Source organism: Xiphias gladius, chromosome 8 (assembly GCF_016859285.1).
Source record: "Xiphias gladius isolate SHS-SW01 ecotype Sanya breed wild chromosome 8, ASM1685928v1, whole genome shotgun sequence".
Taxonomy (NCBI): domain Eukaryota; kingdom Metazoa; phylum Chordata; class Actinopteri; order Istiophoriformes; family Xiphiidae; genus Xiphias; species Xiphias gladius.
In genome coordinates, this window is record NC_053407.1 from 23,444,606 (window position 1) to 23,467,782 (window position 23,177).

The 23,177-nt window shown below is 41.3% G+C and overlaps 2 protein-coding genes across 6 annotated transcripts in view; one reads left to right on the forward strand and one right to left on the reverse strand.

Moving 5' to 3' along the window:
• mon2 (MON2 homolog, regulator of endosome-to-Golgi trafficking) overlaps positions 1 to 13,760 on the forward strand; it is a 36,946-nt gene extending 23,186 nt beyond the window's left edge. For 2 of the 5 annotated variants that reach the window (XM_040132635.1, XM_040132639.1), the window contains 16 exons: positions 777 to 779; positions 1,715 to 1,825; positions 2,649 to 2,824; positions 3,006 to 3,168; positions 3,855 to 4,148; positions 4,414 to 4,612; positions 5,307 to 5,950; positions 6,491 to 6,634; positions 7,617 to 7,634; positions 8,171 to 8,299; positions 10,752 to 10,942; positions 11,047 to 11,107; positions 11,191 to 11,314; positions 11,584 to 11,791; positions 12,685 to 12,767; positions 13,245 to 13,760. In XM_040132635.1, coding sequence (XP_039988569.1) covers positions 777 to 779; positions 1,715 to 1,825; positions 2,649 to 2,824; positions 3,006 to 3,168; positions 3,855 to 4,148; positions 4,414 to 4,612; positions 5,307 to 5,950; positions 6,491 to 6,634; positions 7,617 to 7,634; positions 8,171 to 8,299; positions 10,752 to 10,942; positions 11,047 to 11,107; positions 11,191 to 11,314; positions 11,584 to 11,791; positions 12,685 to 12,767; positions 13,245 to 13,408 — 2,712 coding nt within the window. In that variant the 3' untranslated portion in view covers positions 13,409 to 13,760. The remainder of the gene's footprint in view (positions 1 to 776; positions 780 to 1,714; positions 1,826 to 2,648; positions 2,825 to 3,005; positions 3,169 to 3,854; positions 4,149 to 4,413; positions 4,613 to 5,306; positions 5,951 to 6,490; positions 6,635 to 7,616; positions 7,635 to 8,170; positions 8,300 to 10,751; positions 10,943 to 11,046; positions 11,108 to 11,190; positions 11,315 to 11,583; positions 11,792 to 12,684; positions 12,768 to 13,244) is intronic. The other 3 variants (XM_040132637.1, XM_040132636.1, XM_040132638.1) reach the window with 3 other exon arrangements.
• A 7,545-nt stretch (positions 13,761 to 21,305) lies between these two features.
• Positions 21,306 to 23,177, reverse strand: part of ppm1h (protein phosphatase, Mg2+/Mn2+ dependent, 1H) — a 34,923-nt gene continuing 33,051 nt past the window's right edge. The window contains exon 10 of the mRNA XM_040133918.1: positions 21,306 to 23,047. Within this exon, the coding sequence (XP_039989852.1) occupies positions 22,900 to 23,047 (148 nt within the window). The 3' untranslated portion in view covers positions 21,306 to 22,899. The remainder of the gene's footprint in view (positions 23,048 to 23,177) is intronic.

The window sequence follows — 23,177 nt, forward strand, 5'->3', positions numbered from 1 at the left end:
TCAGTGAAAAGGCACAGTTCATAAATGTGGTATCATTTTGTCAACCAAGGTCCTACAGTAATATCATTGCTAACACTAAGAGCAATTTATTTTACTGGTTACTGTCAGATCAGACCTACAGTTACTTCATTTCACCTTGTCCAATGCATGTACTGGAATTTTCCCTGGTAAAAATGCACCGGAGACAAATTTGTTTGAATTTCATTCTGTCCCCTGCAACAGTAATTATCAATTTTTCCAAAGCTGATGATCTCATTGGAGACCTCATTGAAAATTTGAAACCAATCTCTCAAAATAATGAATGCTAGACGTTCAAAGAATGTCAAAATAATTGCCCTCTTCTGCGAGACCCTTTTGGTTACTTTACACGGTACAGAGGCTCTGATAATGCCACTTTTTCCAGACTCTGGAGCACATGAGCCTCTAAAGTAAAACTGAAAGTACAGCTGCAAGCAGCAGTCTAGCAGTTTAGTCATGAAGGAGACAAATAGTTGAATAAGCTATAGAAGAGCTGCAAGTTTTTAAATAGTTATTACAGTTTTTGATTCAACTGTGTTTTGAAAGATTGAACGATGTATTATGTACAGCTGATTTTTTTGGCACATGCAGCACTCACAGGTTTCTACTACACTCTCTGTATTTGTTGGCGATCATGTCCTCCTAGACTCGTGTAAGAGGATTCTCTTTTCATATATGCGTGTAAAGGTGTGAGTTTGGAGGTTTTCTTCACATTTTCTTTGTCTCCCCTCTCTTTTGCAATCCTGTCGGTTTTGCAGAAGGTAAGTTCAGATTTCGTCCTCCGTAATCATTGGCTTTCTCTTCTCTTTCTTTATTCCAATCTGTTGTCTCTCCCTCTTAGTCTGGCAACAATATGTTGGTGTTGAGAGGTGGCTGTTTCAGAATGTGTCCGCAGTGCATTTGCCCCACTACCAGTGTTTGATTTTACATTCTTGCGCGCAATTTGCAGTGTGAAGCTCTAATTTGTCACAGAGGCAGAATCTAATGCTGCACCTGCAAGGTATACTTTATGCTGAAATTGCTGAAATGCTGCTTATCTTTCTTCGCAGGCATGTTCAAATTCATTTCAATGATTTTATGACATCAGCTTTATTGTGTCTTTCTTTACAGATGTAGACTGTGTCAAAGATTAAGATTTAAAGAATGAGGCATTAATCATTATGTAGGGCTATGGATGACTAATTATTCGATAGATACACATGGACTATCTTGGTTCTGAAGGAGTACGACTACAGTATGTAGATTTAGTTTCTCTTTATGCCTGTAAGCAATGCAAAGGTTTTTTCCTCTTAGAATTCTAAGGCCTGACTGCTATAAAATTTTAAAAAATGAGTTTGACAAACTTCCCTATAGACCAAAGATGATTAATTATGACTGCAGATGAACCAAAAATACTTTATTTTTACTGGGATTCTTCAAGCACACGACAGGTTTCGTACCACACTAGTATACTTTTCTCTGCTGAGCTTGGCCTCACCATGCGTATCTATACTAGCTTTCCTGATTACACTGTCTGTCACAGCATATCCTGTTATCACAGGGGATCCCAGTCTCTATCACACAGTCTGTGGTTTATTTCACCCACTTGTTTCACATCCACCCACTGTGACCACTGCTGGGAAACACAGCCTCTGCATCGGATCTGTTTTCCCTTGCATGTGTATGCATTTGTGTCTATGTGTGATATGTCCTGTAGGTCTGTCAGCACCCAAACTCCAGGATGAGAGAGTGGGGGGCTGAGGCGTTGACTGCGCTCATCAAAGCTGGCCTGGCCTACAAACACGACCCTCCACTGGCCCAAAATCAGGTAGGTAGCACTACAGGTACATGTAATCAAAAATGCAAAAAAGCAGGAAAACAAAAATCTGCTTTAGAAAGTTGTATTTTCTGGGTTTCACTCCCTAATACAAGTTGCTTGTAATGCTCACATATGAGAAGTCTCTTCCTCTGTCACAGTGTAAGTCATGAAAGATAAGAGTGTGTGCCAAAAAAAGAGATGTCACAGTCACTTTCTCTTGTCACTCAGAAACACATAGTCTGTGACCTTAACCTTAGCGAGACAGATAAAGGGAACGGTGCAGAGCTTATCTAAAAGAGAGCAGAAGATCTTTGTTGAGGTTAATGGAACAGCATGCAGCTATAAAATGATGGCTGTACTGTAGAAAACACACTGAAAGTGTTATGACATAGCAGTGGAAATAAAAATGGGAAGTTACACTAATTAGTGAAGTGGCACTAACTGACTGTGTATTTTTCTACCATCCACCCAAATGATTTTGCAAAAATTAAAAAGAGCTCTTTTTGAGTTTTCCATTTTGTTTGTTTGTTTTCTCTTAACAGCAGAGAGAACTAAAGAGACAGACTGATTTTAGAACTGTCCATACAATATATATCTCCCTCAAACTTGATGTAGTAAATGAGTTTAATAAAAAGGACTTTTGGATGCTTTTGCCACATTCAGCTGTTATTTAAAATTTAGATTATATTATTATATTATATTATTAGATTATATTAATTGTATATGTGTACTATGCAGTGTTGTAATAGCATCATTTGCAAAGTAAGAATTAAATTTCGGCAGATAATTGTCAGATAACAAATTAGTTCCTGTCTCCTTTTTATCCCCCAAGCGACTGCAGCTTCTGTTGCTCAACCCTCTGAAGGAATTGTCCAACGTGCTGCATGCAGACATCCGCCAGAAACAGTTGGAGAGTGTCCTGCAGATCCTACAGAGCCAGGGTGACAGCCTGGGGCCCGGCTGGCCCCTTGTCCTGGGTGTCATAGGAGCCATCCGCAATGATCAAGGGTAAGAGCACAAAGGAGGAGATGAACAAAGCAGACAGGGCTTTACTTATTTTATTGTCGCTGAAATAGTTCCCGTTGTCTTAATGCAAACGTTTTATTTCTGTCGTAACTACAGTCACACTGGAAGTAATTCAAGAAACTAAACTCAACCAAAGCGTGCCATGTGTCTTACTTTTCTTCAGCGAGTCATTGATCCGAACAGCCTTCCAGTGCCTGCAGTTGGTGGTGACAGACTTCCTGCCCACCATGCCTTGCACGTGCCTCCAGATCGTAGTGGATGTAGCCGGCAGCTTCGGTCTGCAGAACCAGGAGCTCAACATCAGCCTGACCTCCATCGGCCTGCTGGTGAGATAACAGATGTCTTGTGCTATGTGTTCTTTCTTTTTAAGGGTTATGCTTAGACACACAGGCAGGTTTCTTGACAGCAGATTAATGTTCTACTGTCGCATAGTATATACTGCAAAAAAGCTTGGAAAAACATTTGATCGCACAGTCTCTTGGGCTTTTTAGTGGACACCAGTAGAATTGTGATTTAACTGGTCAATTCCCAGGTCTTAAAGTGTGTAAATATGAAGGTGAAGCATGGCTGTGCTGACAGAGAATATGGTAATATGATGAAATAAAATGGGGAATAACAGAATATTCCTGCCCTTCAATAATTTATTACTGAAAAATGACTTAATTGTAAGAGAATGTCAGGTCAGTTTTCTTTTCCAATCATTGTAAAGCTGAAACATGTTATGTTTAATATGATTGAACATTTATAATATCACATAATTCCGTGTTTTGCATTATTGTATCTAATTTAACAGCACTTACCTGCTGCATTGATGTTTTATAGATACTTTGTACATAATTCAGGACATGCAAAACCTTGTATTGATCTGTGGTTGCAGGATTATTTCACTTGGAGTGTTCCTGTGAGATTTCTTTATGGTAATAGGATAGCAAAACCACCAGAAGCACTTTACCAACCTTCCTCTCCAATTTATGCCTCTACTTCATACCCCCAATTCCCTTTTTACCCACAGTGGAACATTTCGGACTACTTCTTCCAAAGGGGCGAAGCCATCACACAGGAGTTGGAGAGGGAGGAGGAAGCTCTGCAGAAGCAGGCCCAGGAGAAAGGAGAGACCCTGAACAGGCCATTTCATCCTGCCCCTCCCTTTGACTGCCTGTGGCTGTGCCTGTACGCCAAGCTGGGCGAGCTGTGTGTCGACCCACGGCCCGCTGTGCGTAAAAGCGCCGGGCAGACATTGTTCTCCACCATCGCTGCCCACGGGACCCTGCTGCAGCAGCCAACATGGCATATTGTGGTCTGGAAGGTAGAATTTGTCATTCTCATTTGATTTAATTATACTGGAGGAGGCTGTAATATATGTTGTTTGTTACAAAAAATAAAAAAAAAAGGCATTTATTCAGGAAATAGATTCTGGCAAAATACTTTGTGATTTCCTGTTTTATTTGAAACTATTCTAAAAACAGCTCTAAATATGCTTTCTTTGAAGATCTCTTATTTCTAAAATGCACCAATATTCACTTTGTGGCAGGAAATTGCTGCCGGTTGAACAATTTCACTGTCACCACTAGGTGCTGTTCCACCTGCTACACTGCGTGAGGACGTCATCCACCACAGCGGACAAGGAGAAAATTGAGTCTGGCGGCGGGAACATCCTCATCCACCACTCTCGTGACACAGCGGAAAAACAGTGGGCAGAGACGTGGGTGCTGACGCTAGCTGGGGTGGCACGCATTTTCAACACACGGCGGTATCTCCTCCAGCAATTAGGTGAGCCACTAATAATCTACGCTGATACTTAGCCACAGTCTCTGATACAGCTGTACATAAGGTAGACTGTGACACATTGCTACAGTTTACCACAGCTGCCACGGAATAGTAAACATTGAAAATTACATATTGAAATGTATTCATAAATCTGTGCCAAGTGTAGCAAAAGTCCAGAAACGGCCCGGCTGTTTGTACTGGTATATTACCACCCATTAAGTCATGTTAAGCCCCATGCGGACAGGAATAATATTCCAGGGATATATGAATGATTTAAAATGAGCCCCTCAGTATTTACTCTCAGCCCCCGAACGACTCATTTCCAACACATATCCAGCCTACTACACATTACATTTCTTAGAGGAGTAGAGGATGCCTGCCCTTCCTACGTACAACTTAGGTAAAAAAAATAAAATAACTGGCAGTATAATATCAGTGTATGGGCCTCCTAGGATGATTGTAAGTCAATGAAAATAATGTAACAACATGTATTAACAAAATATGATAAGAGGAAAGCGGAGACACCGGTTCCAGCCATTGCTGTGACTAGATGGCCTCTTTGAACTTGTGTTTGTTATGTGAGGTTTCCAACCTACATGACGCAACTAAGTGCTAATTGTCATACTTTATTTACAGCTGACACATACCACTAATTGGCAGTATCATGCGCTTCCATCATTTTGCTGTGTATCTGCAGGTGATTTCTTCGAGGCCTGGGAGGTGCTGCTGAACCACATTCAGTCAGCTGCCCTTAGCAAAAACAACGAGGTTTCCCTGGCTGCCCTCAAGAGCTTTCAAGAGATCCTACAGATCGTTACGCCTGTTAAAGACTCAGACAAAGCAGGAGACGCACTTGCTGCTATGGGCGTCCCCGCAGTGCTCATTGACCCCCTCTCAGCATCTGGTCCTGGCAGACCCCTGGTGCGTTCAGATTCGCTAGTCGAGCGGCTTACACGCTACAACGGCGCTGAGCTGCAGGCGCCTCCCCCAGGGGAAGAGTCAGCCTTAGAGGACTCGGCATTGTGGTGGTCGGCGTGGAACACGTGGTATCGAACGGGAACGGACAGCACGAGGCCACCTGGTGGCCCGACAGAGAAGCTCTCCTTTATCCCCAGCCAGCCCTTCCTCACAGCGTTGATTCAGATTTTCCCAGCACTCTACCAGCACATCAAGGCCAACTTCAGTATGGAGGATTTGAAGAAGCTGGGGGTTATTCTCCATGGGGCTGTGTCTGTGCCTATCAGCAGTGATGCCTCACCTTTCATCCTCCCCTCTTACACTGAGGCAGTGCTCACCAGCCTGCAGGAGGCTGTGCTCACCGCTCTGGATGTTTTGCAGAAGGTGGGCAAAGGAAATGTAGTGCCAGAAAACAAATAAATTGGTACCCAAAAGGCTTTTAAGATATTTTATACATTATGCAGCATCCAAAATAGCATAAAGATGAGAGCCAAGTGGGTTGTTATTGTGGCCTAGGGGTCTAAGACATGTACCACAATTCCAAAATTGTTTTTCAAATAATATTAAAACAGAAAGAAGCAGAAAATCCTTAAATCTGAGAGGGTGGAACTAGGAAACCAGTGAATGTGTTTTTTTTTCCTGTAAAATAATAGCTTATCAAAATTGCTTGCATTAGGGCAAAACATATCCTTGTACCTTGAATTGACGCCTTGAATTAATACTGTGACTCCATTTCTCTCTGTCTTGAATTCTGTGTCTTTACGAAATGCAGAGCTTTACACTACCTGTCAACCAAAAGTTACTTCTTTCCATTTTGTGTCAGCTCAGCCCAGGAAACAGTGTGTAAGTCTGCTAAATTATGCAATATGCAGTCCCGTGGTGGATGTCAGCAGTGTTTGTTCCTCCCTTTCCTCCCCGCTGCAGGCCATCTGTGTGGGCCCAGAGAACCTGCAGGTCATGTACCCAGCCATCTTTGAACAGCTGCTACTCTTCGTGGAGTTCTCCTGCAAGCCTCCTCAGTACGGCAGGATGGAAACCAAACACGTGGCCAATGCCAAATACAACCAGGTAGGGGGACGTAGACTTGGCCGCTTAAGCGCTAGTTTTTCGTTTGCAATTTATTTCTTTTTTATAGTTTGTTTCATTAAAATGTTGGATGGTGTACACTGTTATTCATCGCCCTTCTTTCTCCAGCCATTCTCAACAAGATCATTCGTCGTCTTTGATATTCATGAAGCACTCCCTGCCCCCCCCACAGTGTAGTCCTTATGAAGCCCCTGTTGTGGCCCTTCATGAGATTGAGAGGTTTTTCTGGACCCCCATTAGCAACCCCCAGCCATATCTTCCTCATATTCCCTCCCTCATGCTTCATCTTGCTGGCAACATGCCAGAGAAATGTTCCGATACTTTTCAGTTCACAAACAGTTTAAATTCATTAAAGAAACAGTTATTTCCAAAGACCCAAGGGATCTTGAGCAAAGTTACTTCTTTTATAAAACCACAAACAATTCTCATTTCTTCTCAAGTACAGAGGAGTCTTTTCACAACATTGTTCTGATATCAGTTTCTTTCTTGCTCCTTGTTGTTCTGGAAACCTACAAAATCCAGAAGGTGCTTTGCTGAGAGCTGTCTTGATCTAACTGGCAGGCTGGTGCAATGATGATAAGAAATGTTAGCACTGCACATGACATGCCTCAAATCCTGACGCTCAGAGTGTTAGTCCTGCATGTGAAGCCCAGACTGAGCCCTTGTACTGGATGTTTTTGTTGATCTTAATCTGATTAAATTGTTTAAGTGAGAGGGTCAAACAAAACTCCCAAACAGCCAAAGAGATGTTATGGGAGGTTTTTTACTGTTTATCAAGTGTTGTCAGATCACCTCAGGTGCCCTTGGTGCTAGGAGTGAGTGTTTTTGCCCTGAATCAGTCCTGATTATTAAATCTAATTGACCCAACTTGCCACTGCAAATTTGATACCACTTTAAACACCAGTTTAATTGCGATCTTCTCTCATTTTGTTTCTTGGGACTACTCACTGGATAACCATTTTAGATCCAGCTGTTTGCACCGGTGAGTTCCATTATCTCCTTCAGCCCGCTCTTTAGTTGTACTAAGCTGTGCTGAATGGTGACAACCTACTCTCTGCGGTAGATGAGATATCCCACCGCATGGTAGGCTCTCACGTCTCATCTGTATCTCTCACTCACTCCATGCTCCCCCTCTCTGCCTGCCACTAACTGGTGGTTATGCCTCTGTGTGCACAGTCCCAGTGCAGTTCCATTTCCACTTGATTTTGTGTTTTTGGTGATGTTCATATACACACGTGTGGTTCTGTTTATATTTCTTAAAGACACACTTTGTAGCATCAAGTCATTTGTTTGGCTATAACATTTCAGCTGTACTCATATAAGCCTGCCAGAACTTTAAGCAGACTAATAATCATGGTTACTTTAAAATAAATGTGTGTGTTACTTATACAAAGTGTGCCTTTTAAAAACTGTTTTCATTGTGGCTCTGCCAAAAAGTAGGGTAAATGGTTTTCTGATTTGTTTGACTAATGTCATTTCTTCTTTTTTTTTCTCTTGTTAAATCTTCTTTCCCTGCAGGCGGAATGGGTTGCCTTAAACTATGTGCCCTTTGCTGAGCGCTCCTTGGAGGTGTTGGTGGACTTGTACCATAAAACAGCATGCCACAAAGCTGTCATCAATGAGAAGGTTCTGCAGAACATCATCAAGGTATTTTTCACCTGGATGGGGTATCCACAGTTACCATGGTTATGAAACCCCTAGTAAAGTGTTGCAATTGATAGAATTGTTAAATAAAACAAAAACAAAAAAACATTCAAAACATTGATTGGATAAAATGAATCTCAAAACATATTACCAGTGTCAAAGAACCTCTAAAGTTTGTTGTGCATTCTCTATATTGCAGAGTAATGTGTCAACGTTTGACATGAGGACAAACATTTAGCACTGAGACCTAATTATGTTTGGTTTTTGTTGGTGTTTTAGCCCTGGTGCAGTAATAACAGTGAGAACTTAAATTTACTTTCTAGACATGACTGCGTAGTGGCCACCCATTAAGCACCAGTCACTGCGCAGTCATAAACTGTTGTGTGGAGGTTTTGTAATTTAAAGAATTGCCGCTGCACTGCTATCTCTGGGGTGAAACTTTCAGGAAAGCTGAGCTTCTGACATACTCTATCATTGATGTCAAATCATGTTTTCTCATTAGCTGACTAAGGCAAAGCACCAGCTTTGCCATCACAGTGTTGATTTTCTCTTATCCTTTCCCTGTATGTACACTACCGGTCAAAAGTTTTAGAACACCCCATTTTTATTGAAATTTAAGCAGTTTGACGCCAGTGAATAATATTAAATGGTAAAAAGGTAAGCGGTGCTTACCTTTTTACAAGGTTTAAAAAATAAAAAAATTTTAAAAAAAGTTTAGGTCACCAAAAACTGAATAATCTTGTAAATTTCATAGAAAACAGGCCTTTTTCAGAGATTAAGAAACTGCTTAATTTACAGTTTAACTGCAGCAATGGAAGTAAATTAAAACTTGAAAGTTAATGCAAACAATCCCACAGGTGCCCCAACTTTCGGTGAATATTTACAAACTCTCTGTCTTTACAAAGGCAGTCTTGGAACAAACTGTGTTACTACACCCAAACTGCAGGAAGTAGTGTTGAATATTGCAGTCAGAATGGAGTGAAAAAGGTAAGTAACAAAGGAAGACCAACTGGCTGGTCAGAGATTCATCCTACAGCAAGATAATGAGCCACAACATTAGAAGAAAAGAACTAGACGGTGGTTTCACCCAATGGAAGACCAGCAGAGTGTCCAGACCTAAACCCCATGGAGCTGGTTTGCGACTGGACAGAAGGTGAAAGCAAAGTGACCTATAAGTGCAACACATTTGCGGGAACTTTTGCAACAGTGTTGGGAATAACTTTCTGATCAATATGTGATTTCTATTGTAGATAGAACATCACAAGTGTGTTTGGCTAATAGATGAGTCAAAAATTTAAGATAAAATTTATTTCGACAAGTTTCCATGATTCATTGTTTTTAACTTCCAATTGTTTGCTCTATGCTATAATTTCAGAAACACGGAGACACTGAATTATGTAAATTTCAGTAACAGCTAGAAAATGGAGGTGTTCTAAAACTTTTGACTGGTAGTGTATGTCATGCATATGTATGGAAATGACAATAAACCTGAACCCGAGCATCTTTTCTCAGCAAAAAAAAAAAAAAAAAACCTTTAAAACCCACATCCAAAGTTAGCAACTAAAGTAGCTCGTGAACATAATGGAGTATGTAGCAGTTAAAGGACCAAGTGTTTCCTTCAGGACCTAATGGAGAGCAGAACCGAGCTAACAAGAGAGTGAATATTGGACTTCCATTCATTGGGTGCCCAGAAACATGACTTAAAGTCAAATGCTAATATTGCTGGGTCCACTGGATGTGCTAATAGGTAACTGTTTGCTGTGCACCATATCAACTTTAGAAAGTGATTGTTTGCTGTCAGAGGAGTCTATCCAGCACAACCAGTCTCTGGGCAACTTTCGCTTCACATGTCTCTGACCTGACGGCAGTGACGATTTTCCAAATCTTTTTTTGGTGCAGTCCGTCAAAAAACAAAAGATTTTGTTATTGCAAATCATTGGAAGTCTTAACTTCTTAAATCTGACACTGGGTCTTCCATTTTATCCAGTTTCTGACACATGCCTTCAACTGCTCTTTTCCCATAGTCTGTTTATATGAAACTCCAAACTGAAGAGATTTAATTTGCCAAGGAACTATTAAGAAGGTTCCCTATGGACAGATCCAAATGTCGATCCCACCCCTTTTTTGTCTCCAAAACAAGAAAGCAATACTTGCAAGACCTCAGCCTTGGGGAACCCAGCTGTTCTCTGAGAAGAGGACTTGGTCAAAAAGATGAAACTGGTGTTTAAAGATGAAACTTGAATTGGACCAGTGCCTGGTGCAAAAATGTCTTCAAGTACTGCTTTGATGCTAACTGTATGAATTCCAGTCTCTCCACATTTCAGTATGAAAGAGAAGAAGGTGCGAGGCTTTTAGGTTATTCCAGTTAATTGTATATATTTTACCTTGAGGTCTTGCTCTGTGTTTCACTCTCGTTTTCTATTGCTGCCACCTTTTTTTTCCTTTCATCCTCAAGGCTTTAAGAATGCCCTTGGGTTTGAAGTATGCCTGTCCATCAGAGAGCACCTGGAAGCTCGCCGTTTCATCTCTGCTCAAGGTGTTGTCTATTGGACTGCCGGTGGCACGCCAGCATGCCTCATCTGGGAAGTTCGACACCATGTGGCCAGAGCTGGCCAGTGCCTTTGAAGACTTTCTTTTTACCAAAAGGTACAGATTTAGAAAGCCTTAACATTGGGTCTGCATGTCTACATATGACTGTTTTTGAATTTCTGAGAAGGAAGGTCATTGTTTTGGTTGTTTTCCTCTGATAGCACACCTCCAGATAACCTGTCCATCCAGGAATTTCAGAAGAATGAAGCCATTGATGTAGAGGTAAATACTTGTTCCTAGCATCCAGTATGTAAACATGATTTTGTGAGTTTGCCCGCATCACCATTGTGTCCTATTCATTTTAGGTGGTCCAGCTGATCAGCTCGGAGATTTTACCTTTTGCCAATTTCATCCCCAAAGACTTTGTTGGCCAGATCATGGCTATGCTCAATAAAGGTTCCATTCACTCACAGTCTCCCTCATTCACAGGTAAGATGTGACTTTGGCAGTTACAATTATTCCCAAGAGCTGGTGGCCAAGAGCTGGTTAAAAAATTGTTGCAGGAATCCTACTCTAATCATTAAGTCTTTGGATTCGTTGCAAAAGCCGTCCCTGTGGCTCATCAGCAACAATGGCTCTTGTCAAACTTTTCATGTGTTGAGCAAGACAGTAAAGCCCTTTCTCTCCACTCATTGTAAATCACTCTCGAGAGTGGCATCTGTTAAATGCCTGAAATGAAAATGGTTGTCTCTCAACAGAGGCAGAGATTGATGTGCGGATGAGGGAGGAGTTTTCCAAAGTGTGCTTTGAGACGCTGCTGCAGTTTTCCTTCAGCAACAAGGTGTCCACCCCGCAGGAGGGATACATCTCTCGTATGGCGCTTTCAGTGCTCCTCAAGAGGTCCCAGGATGTTCTCCGGCGCTACGTAGAGGATGAGAGGTTGAGCGGACACTGCCCCCTGCCCAGGTACACCTTTACTCACACCTCTGAATAAGGCACAACATGGTGCATCCGCATTTTTTTGTTTTTGTTTTTTTCCATGTTTTGGACACTGTCTTCATCAGGAATTCAGCTCCAAACTCTACTGACTGTTAGCAACATGATTTATCCACTGAGATATTGCAATGCAAAACCAAGACCGCCCCAGCTCCATCCATGCATCCATCATTCTTCCTTTTCTCTTTTGTAAACAACACGAAACCACTGTACTTATCCAGTTTCACACACTGTGTTTTAGTGTTGGGTGTAACTCTTAACTGCAGTACATTTTTTCCTGAGAGTAGATGGAAGCTAAACGATGCCCATGGGGAAATTGCACCATTAGTACATAAAATGGGATTTTTTTGGGGGGGGCTCTTAAAAAAATCTGATAATTACAATATACACATGAACAGAAAATCAAAGGTTGCCTGAATACAGACAACCAATATTTTTAACACTAGAACATGCTAAATATACAGTATATGAATGTTAAGATGGAGATGGATTGCATTATTAGAGCATATAACGCTTAAGTTCCAAAGTGTAATAATTTACTTACTGTATCCCCTATAGTGGAGAGATATTTAAGTAAATGAAGTTGGGTTACTATATAATCATAGAAAATCCTCCAGACCTTCAGTCAAACAAAGTCTCTATACCTGCTTGTTTGTTTAATTGGAACTTATTCTGTCATGGACAAGTTTATCATTTCACTTATAAGGGTGTGTTCAACAGGAAAGATCTGAAACATAAATTAGCTGTTGATGCTCACCCTCTCTCCTCATTTCTTCCCTTGTCCCCTAACTGTGACATCTACAGGTTTTATGTACGGTATGTCTTTGTAGCTAATGAAGGTCTATGGTCTTTTTTCATTTTAGGCAACAAGTGACAGAGATTATCTTTGTCTTGAAAGCTATCAGCACTTTGATGGACTCACTTAAAAAGACAAAGCCAGAAAATGGTGAGTATCAAACTGTGTCAAGGATTAAAGATATCTTGGAAAGAGGAGACACAATGGGGAAAAAAAACCTTAAAAATACAATAATGCCACCATATCTATTATCTGTTCATTTCAGCTAATTGTGTCAATGTATGGTTGGGACCCTTTTTCATGAGTTTTATCTCCAATCTGGGTAGAACTGTTTATGTTTCCAGCAAGGTCAATTACAAGAAATAATTATTTTTTTTCCTACACAGTAGATTAAAGTGAGACATTGTGAAATTACGTTTTTGAAGTGCCCTTCAAGATGTTTGCATTACATTGCCCTTTATTCAGAACAAAGCTCATTTCCATTTGCCTGTGGGAATATTATCAAGGAAATGATTTCTTTGATTGCCTTCTGTCACACTTCATATTCTCATTCTTCCTCTCCCTCCCATCCCCATTCTTCCTTTGTATTTTTTTTCCTCTTGCGATTCTGTTGCTTACCGCCTGCAGTGGATGGCAACACATGGGCTCAGGTGATTGCCCTGTACCCCACGCTGGTAGAGTGCATTACATGCTCCTCGTCTGAAGTGAGCTCAGCCCTGAAAGAGGCCCTTGGGCCCTTTAAAGACTTTATGCAGCCACCCGTCTCCAGAGTCCAGAACGGAGAGTCCTGACCAGGCTCGCTCTGAGCTCTTTGTTTTTTATTATGAAGAAGTCTTGAATGTGTCTTCTCGACCCACGTGCTTCACCAGTGCACGGTCATGAACTCCACGTGAGACCCATCTACGGTGACATGAAGCAACCCACGGTGAACAGAGATTCAAGGCCCGCTCGGACAACGTCAATGACCCTGACCTTCATACGCATCATCGTATGCTTCCCATGTGAGCTGATTACGCGTCTGCCCCCTCCATTGTCATAAAGACTGGCTGCACTCTTGTGTTACAGAGATTTAAAAAAAAAAAAAAAAAAATGCAGTATTGCCTCTGGGTGTGTGGTGATAGTGTTGATGATGTAAAAAAAAAACAAAAAAAAAAACAAAAGAGGCAAAAACTGGGGCTTTATTGGTCTAAAAAATGAACACTTAGACTTTTGCAACATTTTCAACAGTGAGGATTTTATGCAAGAAAACAAATCTTATTGTCACATTCCATGTCATCTTTAGCCAGCCATCTGAGAAGGGATGTACTTGTCTGTATAAAATAAATGGGACAATTCTACAATCAGCTTTTTGCTGTGAGTGTGCTCAATTACAACGTGTGTTAAGTTCCTTACATTACCACGAGTAAAGGCATTAAAATATATATATATATATATATTACTATCAATCCATTTTTTTTTTTTCAAAATGTGACTGTTCTGATGAAAAGGGGGGGGGGTTCATTTTGACACATTTTACCTGCTAGGATGTCCCTGCAACATTCCCTTTTTATTTAAAAAATATTTGTGTTGACCATCTGTTGAAAACTAGCAGTAGAATCGTTTCAATATTATCTGGGCTGAACCTCGTGAAAATGTCACCACCACCATAGCCATACAGCTATAAATCATCCAGATGGTCCTTCTTCAAATTTGTTGTGATTCACAAAAAAAGAAAAAAAGAAAAAAAATCGTAATGCTTCTCTTTTTTTTTTCTTTTTTTTGATATAGTGTATATCCAGGGTCCCCAGACGTTTTAATTACAGGTAGGACAATCAAGAGTAGATAAAAAATGAACAGGCAACTCCTTGGATAATCGTATAATCATTTTAGTCAAACAAAAATTTGGCAAAATGGTGAGAATTTGATGCTTGTCTTTGTCATACGTGAAAGTAAACTGAACACATTTGGGTTTTGGACAGTTGGTCAGACAAAACGAGACATTTGAAGACATCACCTTTGGCTGTGGGAGACTTTTAACAGGTATTTTATCTCTATTGTCTGACATTTTGTGGACAAAGCGATTCAATTCTAAAATATTCAGCAGATTAATCCGTATTGAAAATAATCCTTAGCTGTAGCCTTATTTCAATATTAGATTATGAAATAGTTATTGGAATGTGGCCCACTTCAGTTAAATCATACATTTCTTTAGTATATTAATCCATATCGTAAATGATGTGGGGTTTTTTTTTTTTTTTGACCTGTGGTTATTTTATGAGGACACTGAATTCCCAAATGCCTAAAATACCACCACATTATATTGATACAGTGATGATATTAAGGTGTTGTATCACAGAGGTAAAACACTGTCATTTTTCCCCCCCAGTCTTTTAATATTTTAAGTGCGAAGCTGAGGGGAAACTGAGGGGAAGGGAATATCTGAAACACCGAGGCCCAGGTACTAGGGCCTAGTCCCTGGGTCCCCTCGCACTTTACTGTGTGTGTGGTGTAAATACGACAGTGAACATACAGCTACAACGGGAAAACTCCAGAAACAGAAAAACACCCCCTTGAACAAATGGGACCGCTGTGCTCAGTGCTTACGCAGGAGGTTACATAGCTAGCCTTCCCCTTCATGCTGCGGGGGCCCACGGGCTCCCGCTCGGTGTCCCCTGGAGGTCCGCGAGCCCCTCCGTAGGATCATCCGGCACCAGTAGGTCATATGAGGGGAAAGGACCGTTTTGTGGTTTGCACTGAGGAGGAAGGAGGGAGGAGGAGGGAGGAGGAGGAGGAGGAGGAGGAGGAGGAGGAGAGCGGAGGGAGCAGGTCTTCTTGGGCGGGGTTTCCCTCATATTTCAAGTCTGCACAGAAGAGGAGCGACACGGGAAGAGGACGGACCATCTCCGGCTGCATGGGAATGTCGCTGTAGTCGAGACGGTGCATTTCTCTAGTTCTGCGATATATATATATATATCTATCTATCTGCTGACACACACGTATTTTTAAAATTTTTTTTAATTTTTTTGAAGCATTTTTCCTCCTCGTTTTTCGTCCTTGCCTCGCGTTTTGACCACGCACTGGCTGAGGTAGTAGTTTGTGCTGTTGGTTGGGTTGTGACACTGCCCGCTATGGAGATGACTGCGCAAGCTACTGCCTTGCTAGTGCTGGTGCCTCCGCTTCAGCCGAGGGGGCAGAGAGAGAAAGGAAAGAGGAAGAAAAAAAGGAAAAAAAAAAAAAGCCCCCTGCTCTCAACGCTGTTAAAACCGTTTCTCCAGGTAATGCACACCCGCCAGTGTTGCATCCAGCCACCTCGTTGTATTCTGAAGCTGCAGTTTACTGCTTTTTTTTTTTAAAACGGAAAATGGCTTGTGGTTCTATTGTTGCATTTTGAGCTCAAACCGTCTCTCAACTGTATCGTGTGTCTTTCTAATAAAATAGTCAATGACTGTGGGGGGAAAACCACTTTGTTGTATGCAGTTTTTAATTTTCCACAGACCCTAATGTGAGATCTAGGTTCATTGACGTGTATTTGATGTTTAACTGGTACATTGATGCCTTATTTTTATTTTTTATTTTTTTTTTGCAGGACGAAGGAGAAATCTTGCATGTGTTAGATGGACATGCAAGTTTTAATAATTTGGTATGCGTGTTTTGTTTTGTTTTTTTTTCAAAATGCAAGGGGGGAAGTCGATGTCTCCTATGGATTTTTATAGTTTTCCACCACCTCAGGCGGAGTGGGCTGTGTAGAAAGCATGTAGGTCAACTGTACTGTTGCTATGAGGAGAGGAGTGACGTGGCTCCTGCTGCCCACAGAGGTATCCTACAATACATCTGCTCTAATACACACAAGCTGGCTTCTATGGCTCTCCCCCGACTTCTTTTGTTGGTAATGCTGCATACCGTCATACACAGGAGCAGATAGTGTGTGTGCTCCCCCTGCACCTAAACACCTCTTCTATGCAGGGCAGCGCTCGGGCATAAATCTTTGCGGCGCTGTTGGAACTGCTGGTCTAATAATCTGATCATTATGCTAAATCTGGATGGTGTGTGTGCGCCTCAGCATTTGAACTCTGTGCTGTGCGCAGACACACCGCATGACCTAACCCCCACGGGCTTTTCAGCAGTGGTGTCCTGACTGAGGTCTGGGAGCGGAGCGCTGATGTGGGTCATGCATTGTGAGTTAACCTTTGAAATCCACCCTCCGCTGCCCAGCAGCATCTGGCCGATCTGTACCACATTAGCATGGTCAGTCAAGGGTCTCGTGACGGGGGGGTGGGGACCGGAATAGATAATGAGCTTTGATTGGCTGTAGGGGCCGGGCAGCACTGGTTTCGGTAACAGCGTGCAGGGGCTGCAGTCTTGAGTTCAGACCCCCATAGCCCAGATGAGAGCACGCTGCTCCTTCAGTGACTGACTGAAGATTGGATCCTTCATTTGCCCTTCCAAGGATACTTCCATGAAATATTTATGAGTTCACACTTGATAGTGTGTTTTGGCAGAAATATGTTCATCCCACAGTTCTTCATACTAGCATCTGTCCTGCTATTACACAATAAATTCTCCTCCAGCTACTCATTGTAGAGAAACACGTAGGTTGAAAGGAGTGAGCTCTTTTCCTTTGCAGAAGAAGCTGAGTAGTAAACAAACCACAGAGGGGACTTGTAGTTATTGTCCAGCCTGTTGAGTAGCAGTCTACAGGTCGTCTTTAAGTATATTCAAATAAGTGTCTCGTGTAAGAAATACAAGTAATCCAGCCTCCGGGGTAAAACCAAACATCATTTATCAAACTGTGACGGTAAAGAGCGCCAGCTTATGGACCAATGAGCAGTGCAGAGGCAGCTCATGTCCTCCTCATCCATCATGTGTCAAGGCTCTCATTTGAGCTGGGCCGCAGATAAATCATACTTGAGGCAGCCAAAAGCCTTAAAGCAGTAAATCAGAGCCCCCTGTGGAAAATCTGCCCACTCACATGGTTATCACAGCTGCACTGCCGGAGCAGCCGCACCTTTGTCCTGACAGGACAGTCAACTCGCGTGTGTGTGTGTGTGTGTGTGTACTCTGTGTTCACAAAATACCCTCACTCGTGCCGCCTCTGTAATGCAGCAAATTTGGAAACGGTGCTTAAGTGAGTAGTTGATTAATTCATTAGTAGATCGTCAGAAAATTCATCGCCCGCAATTTGATTTTTAACTTATCAGGCAGGACGGCAAACACATGATGGTTTCAGCGTCTCAAATGTGATTGTTGTTTTTCCTTGTTTGAAATGATTGTAAATAGGATCACAAATAACTTATTTTCATTATTGACTAATCTGCCAGTTATTTTCTCAACTAATTAATAGTCTAGAAAAAATAGGCTTTTTTGTACCATTTTCTTGTCGTCAGATCCTAGTGCGCAAGGTGATGTCATGTGTGAATGTGGTGTTTAGTTTGACCAACAGTCCAGAACCCACAAATATTAAATTTATCACAATGGAAGACCAAGAAAAGCAACAGATTCTCAACGTGAAGAGCCTGAAACCATCAAATGTTTGGCATTTTCTCTTTGAGAAATGACTTAAATGATTAGTCAGTTTTCAGAACAGTTGCTGAATAATTTTCTTTCAGATGAATAGTCGATTAATGGACCAATTATTGCAGTCCTAAATGTCAATTTGATTTTCTTTGGTTTTTGGACAGTTTTTAGTAGAACTGACACAATAAGCCGATTAATCGATCCACATGAAATTAATCTGCAACTATTTTAGTTATTGATGAATCCTTTTTTGTCATTTTTCCAAGCAACAATACTAACATTTGCTGGGTTCTAGCCTCTCAAATGTGAGTATTTTCTGCTTTTCCTTGTCTTGCATTATACTAAACTGAATATCTTTTTAGTTTTGGCATTTCGGTCAGACAAAAACAATGTTCTAAGATGTCACATTGGACTCCAAGAAATTATGATGGGCATTTTTCAAAAAAAAAAAAAAAAAATTGTTTTGTGGATAATTTGATTGGCAGAAAAACTGATACCGAGAATGGTTGGTTGCAGCCCATTTTGGAATGCTGGAGGAGGCCTACGCCAAATAACAATATGAAAAAAAACCCCAGCATCTTTTCACTTAATCTTCCTTTGAAAGGAGGCTTGAAGGCTATGGCCTCAGCTATCCCATGTTGCACTGCAGTGAGATATAGCATCCCCTTTCCAGTACAAGAGATGAGTGTCTCGCTGCAAGTCTACTTCAGCATCTACCTCAGATCTATCCATGGGTGGGGTGGGAGTGCTGTGACCTTGGAATAACAAGCCACCCACAGGAATGACTGTGTCATCATTGCCGTCATCTTATCTGGACCACACACACGCGTGGAGTGTAGGAGTGCCAGATCGGCGCTTGCCTGACTGGAGGAGGATGCGGCGCTGGCCTGTGGGGACCAGATGGCCCTCCAGCTCCTGCAGAGGACCCAGGAGTTTGAGACGCCTACCTCAGCACTTTACGATCCTCCGAGCGTGTGTAAAGGCTCATCGTAGGTGTGTATATGTGTTTTAAATGCTTGTACCCTAATCTCCACCTGTTGATATGACAACATGAATTGAATAAACCTTCAAATGTGAGTTACGAAAGGGATTATTTACAAATTGTTGTACACATTGAAGGTCTTTATAGCTGTAATGGCGCTGTTTCGTTATTCCACAGAGCCTTTATCTACCATCTTGTGGTTTTCGTTTACCTTGCATACTTTATTTTTAGCTTCATGTTAAAATGTCCACATTTTTACAAAAAATCTAAACAAAAAATAAGATTAAAAAAAAAACAAGAAAGAATCAAGAGGTAAAAGTAAGAATAAGGTAAATTAAGGCAGTGCCTAATAATTGGTCTCAGGTGCAAACAGTCTCACTGATACAACTCAGATGTGTGTGGACTGCTTGAAACTTAATCTCCCCGACTTCCCCAGCACAAAAAGAAAGTTTGTAAGTTCTGATTAATGCTTCCGTTGTCCTGATCCCAGTTTCATATGCCTTGATGTATAATTTTCAAGGCGAGAGTAACAAAACGCTTTGTAAGGAATAGAAGAAAAAGAAGGATATTCCAAATAGGACCTTGGCATAGAAGACATTTTGACATGTCAGAGAAAGCACAGGTGTAAATAATAAACTTGATGGCTGAATTCCATTCAAGTACTTCAGTTTCAGGGTCTTGGTGTTGTGCATGCTGGCTCACTGTCACGGTTTACTGGGGCACTCGACTCAAACAGAGCCATTGTTAATGTTATAAGTAACACGCGTGCTTTTCATAGTATGACAGCTCAAAATGTCTACAGCGAAAATGGCCTATTTGAGCCTGCTATTGCCTCAATTCCAACTAATGTATATTTTTGCATGAAATAAGTGTCAGATAGCGGATAGTGTTTTGACACACAACTGTCACCACCTGTTGATACAATTATAACTATGCTATGAATCAACCTGTCTCAGGTGTGGCAGCCTGTAAAATCTGCGGCGAAACCTGCCTCTCCCTAACTCTGACTAGTACGGGTTTCACATTGTTAGCATTTTAGTCTAAACTCCGTTTAGACCCTTACCCTTCCTTCCCTTCCCAGAATAAAATCCTGGGAAGAAACGGACAGTTGGCTATTAGCGGTGGGACCCAAAAATAAGCCCATCAATGCTAGCTTTCAAAGAGAGAAAAAAAAAAAAAAAAAAAAAAATCTCTTTAATAGTTGTCTAGTGACAAACACCCACCAGGTTTCCTTCCTCACAACACTAGACAATGGAATGCGTCTTTCTCATACCATACCTCTGTCGTTTCGTGAACTATGAAAGCTTAATCCTGCGCTTGATTTACAACTTTGTTCTTAGGTATTTCAAGCATGTGGTATCCGGTAGGAGTGAAATATTGTTTCACCTAAAAGTAAGGAAATTATTCCTCATTGTTCCACACCCATCCTCACTCGCTGTATTCAAGTGGAAGACCAGCTGGAATGACCATCTTGTGCACTTTTTTTTTTTTTTTGGTTATCAAGTCGTCTTTCATCACTTCAGGGTGAATGTGCTACAGTGTCGAATTACGCCCCTCGCAGAAGCCTCCACCGTGAAATCTTCTGTCAGGCTACTCTGTGAACTGATACCCTTCATCCTTCATCCACGTATTGCTTTGGGACTCGCTTGACACAGTTTGTCAGACTGGTGATGGCCTTATTCTCTATAGTTACTGGAGTGTGAGGGAGTGAGCTTGTCCCCATTGAAGCACAGGGTTCCTACAAAATGTCTTTTAAGAAATACATTCCCTTCTGGAATTGACAGTCAAAAATATGGGTGTACAGGATTTAATTACATCTAAGTAGCAGTCTAACACAGTGCAGCCAGGTCATGACTTTCGTTAATTTTATATAGTTAACGAAAATTGTAACCATGGACGCTTTAAAATACTATAAAGTCCTCTTGCTTACAAGGCTTTCGTTGGGCCAGGAAATTAAATGTTACATAATCTTTGTTACTTTCCCCTTTTGTCTGTTTACTCCCAAAAACTTGTCACTGTTCTCATAGTAGAGCCTCCCTGGGAATCACCTGGATCAATGAACAACTCGCATCTTGTTTCCCCTGTCTGCTATACAGTTAGCACACCACCTTTTTAATCAATGACACAGCAGAGTAACTTGGAAGAAAAAGTTAAAAGGCCAGGAATTGTCTTTTTTTTTTTTTTTTTTTTTTTAATAGAGCAGGAAAGAGCTTTTCTTTTTTTTCTTACACTGTTCCCAGGTTTCCACAACGGTACAAATGACTTTTTTTTTTTTTTTTTTTGTTTCGGCAAGATGTACATCACTTACAGTAAAAGGAGGAGAGAAGAGTCCACTGAAAAAGTTATTTACATTTTTACATTTAAATTAAGTTACTCTGTTCCATGATTCACTAGCTTAAACTGCTCGTACAGCAGGTCAGATAAAACATTTGTGCACAGTTAGTAGAAGCCAAAAAGTACGACCGAACTAAAACGTGGAAAACCATGAACCAGGGAACAATTTTGATTGTAGAGACACAGAAAGGTTAAGTGTTGTCTATTTAATTGTCTGCAACGATAGTCTTGTTTATACTTCCTTTAAACTGACACGTGTAAAAACCTGAACAATTCTCATGGTTAGAGGCACCTGCTATTCACAACGAGGAGTTTATCTGAACGGGGACAATATATTGAATTGATACTGAGAAAAGGTGAAATGAGTGCAAGACATTGGGCATGGTCTTGCGGCTACAGCAGCAAATATCAGCATGTAAACTAAATAATGGCACGGGTAGCAGCTGAGGATGCACCCAATGTCGCGTTCAAACAGCCACTTAAAGAGGACAATGACGAGAGAAGAAAATTATGAGGTAGATGGCTGATTGTGAAAAAGTGCAACAGCAAGACTTTTTTTTCCGTCCTAAAATCTGAATTAACGTAGAAGCCGGGCTAATTTAATAGTATAATGAGACGTTGTAAGCAGGGTAAACAGGACTCCTCCTGTTTGTGTGTTCTTCATAAATGTGTTTCTTCACTTTCAAAGGAAGCCGTTTTCATTAATGGTGACTACAGTATTGCCACGCGAGGGGTACGGATAAACAAAAATAACAGCTGCAGCGATAGGAGAACCAGCTGACGTACTATATATAGAAGGCCTACACGTTTTTTTTCCTTCCTACAACAGACGCAACAATTACAGATGACTGAACGTGGCTACCTTAAAAGCCTACATGGAACAGAGGAGGTATGATTCATATATACACGACATCAGTCTCATTGGGTTAGTTTTTTTTTTACACTGTACATGTGTTTAACCAAACACACTTATCAAATGTGTTATGCCTGGGAGTATTTACATTTTCACATTTATAAATATTGTGCATTAGCTAGTAACAGCAATCCTGAGAAGCATATTACCATCTCATCCGTGAGAGTACATGCTCTCAACCTTTGCATTTCTCCACGACAGGGCTAATGATGGCTTCTTCAGTGAAATACAGAATTCCAAGACTGGGGGAAGAAAAATCAGTAGTTCAACTTTTCATGATTCGTTTCTCCAGTGTTCTTTTTTTTTTTTCTCTATATATAAAAAAAAAAAAGACCAGACAAGCAGAAGGGATAAGATCATCCTCAGATGATCAAGAGGAAAACGGCCTGGACCAAAATCCCATCTCTGACCAGAAACGTCTCGGATCCCTCAGCAATAGAGGAAGTCCACACTAAAGCACTTTAAAAACGGAGCACAAGCAATGTGGGAAAATGCAGAACTGAAGCTGGGACTTAAAGGCAGGGTTATATTTTGGTGGTGGTTGTAGTTACGTTGCTGGGCTAATTCTGCTTGTTGCCGTACATGAGGGGAATGATGTAGACAGAGATGTCGTCTCCGGAGCCTAATCGGTCGTTGGATATCCTCCAGCCGCGATCCTTCAGCACCCCTCGTGCCCTCATTATGAGGTCTTGAGCTGCCATCGTGTATCTGACACAACAAAAGTGATAAATGATTAAAGCGCAGTCTTAGCACGGTGAAATAAATGCTCGAATCTGATAACAATTATGCACAGTATTTGACTAAGTAAATCGGCCCACTGCCAGAAGAAATTTAAAAA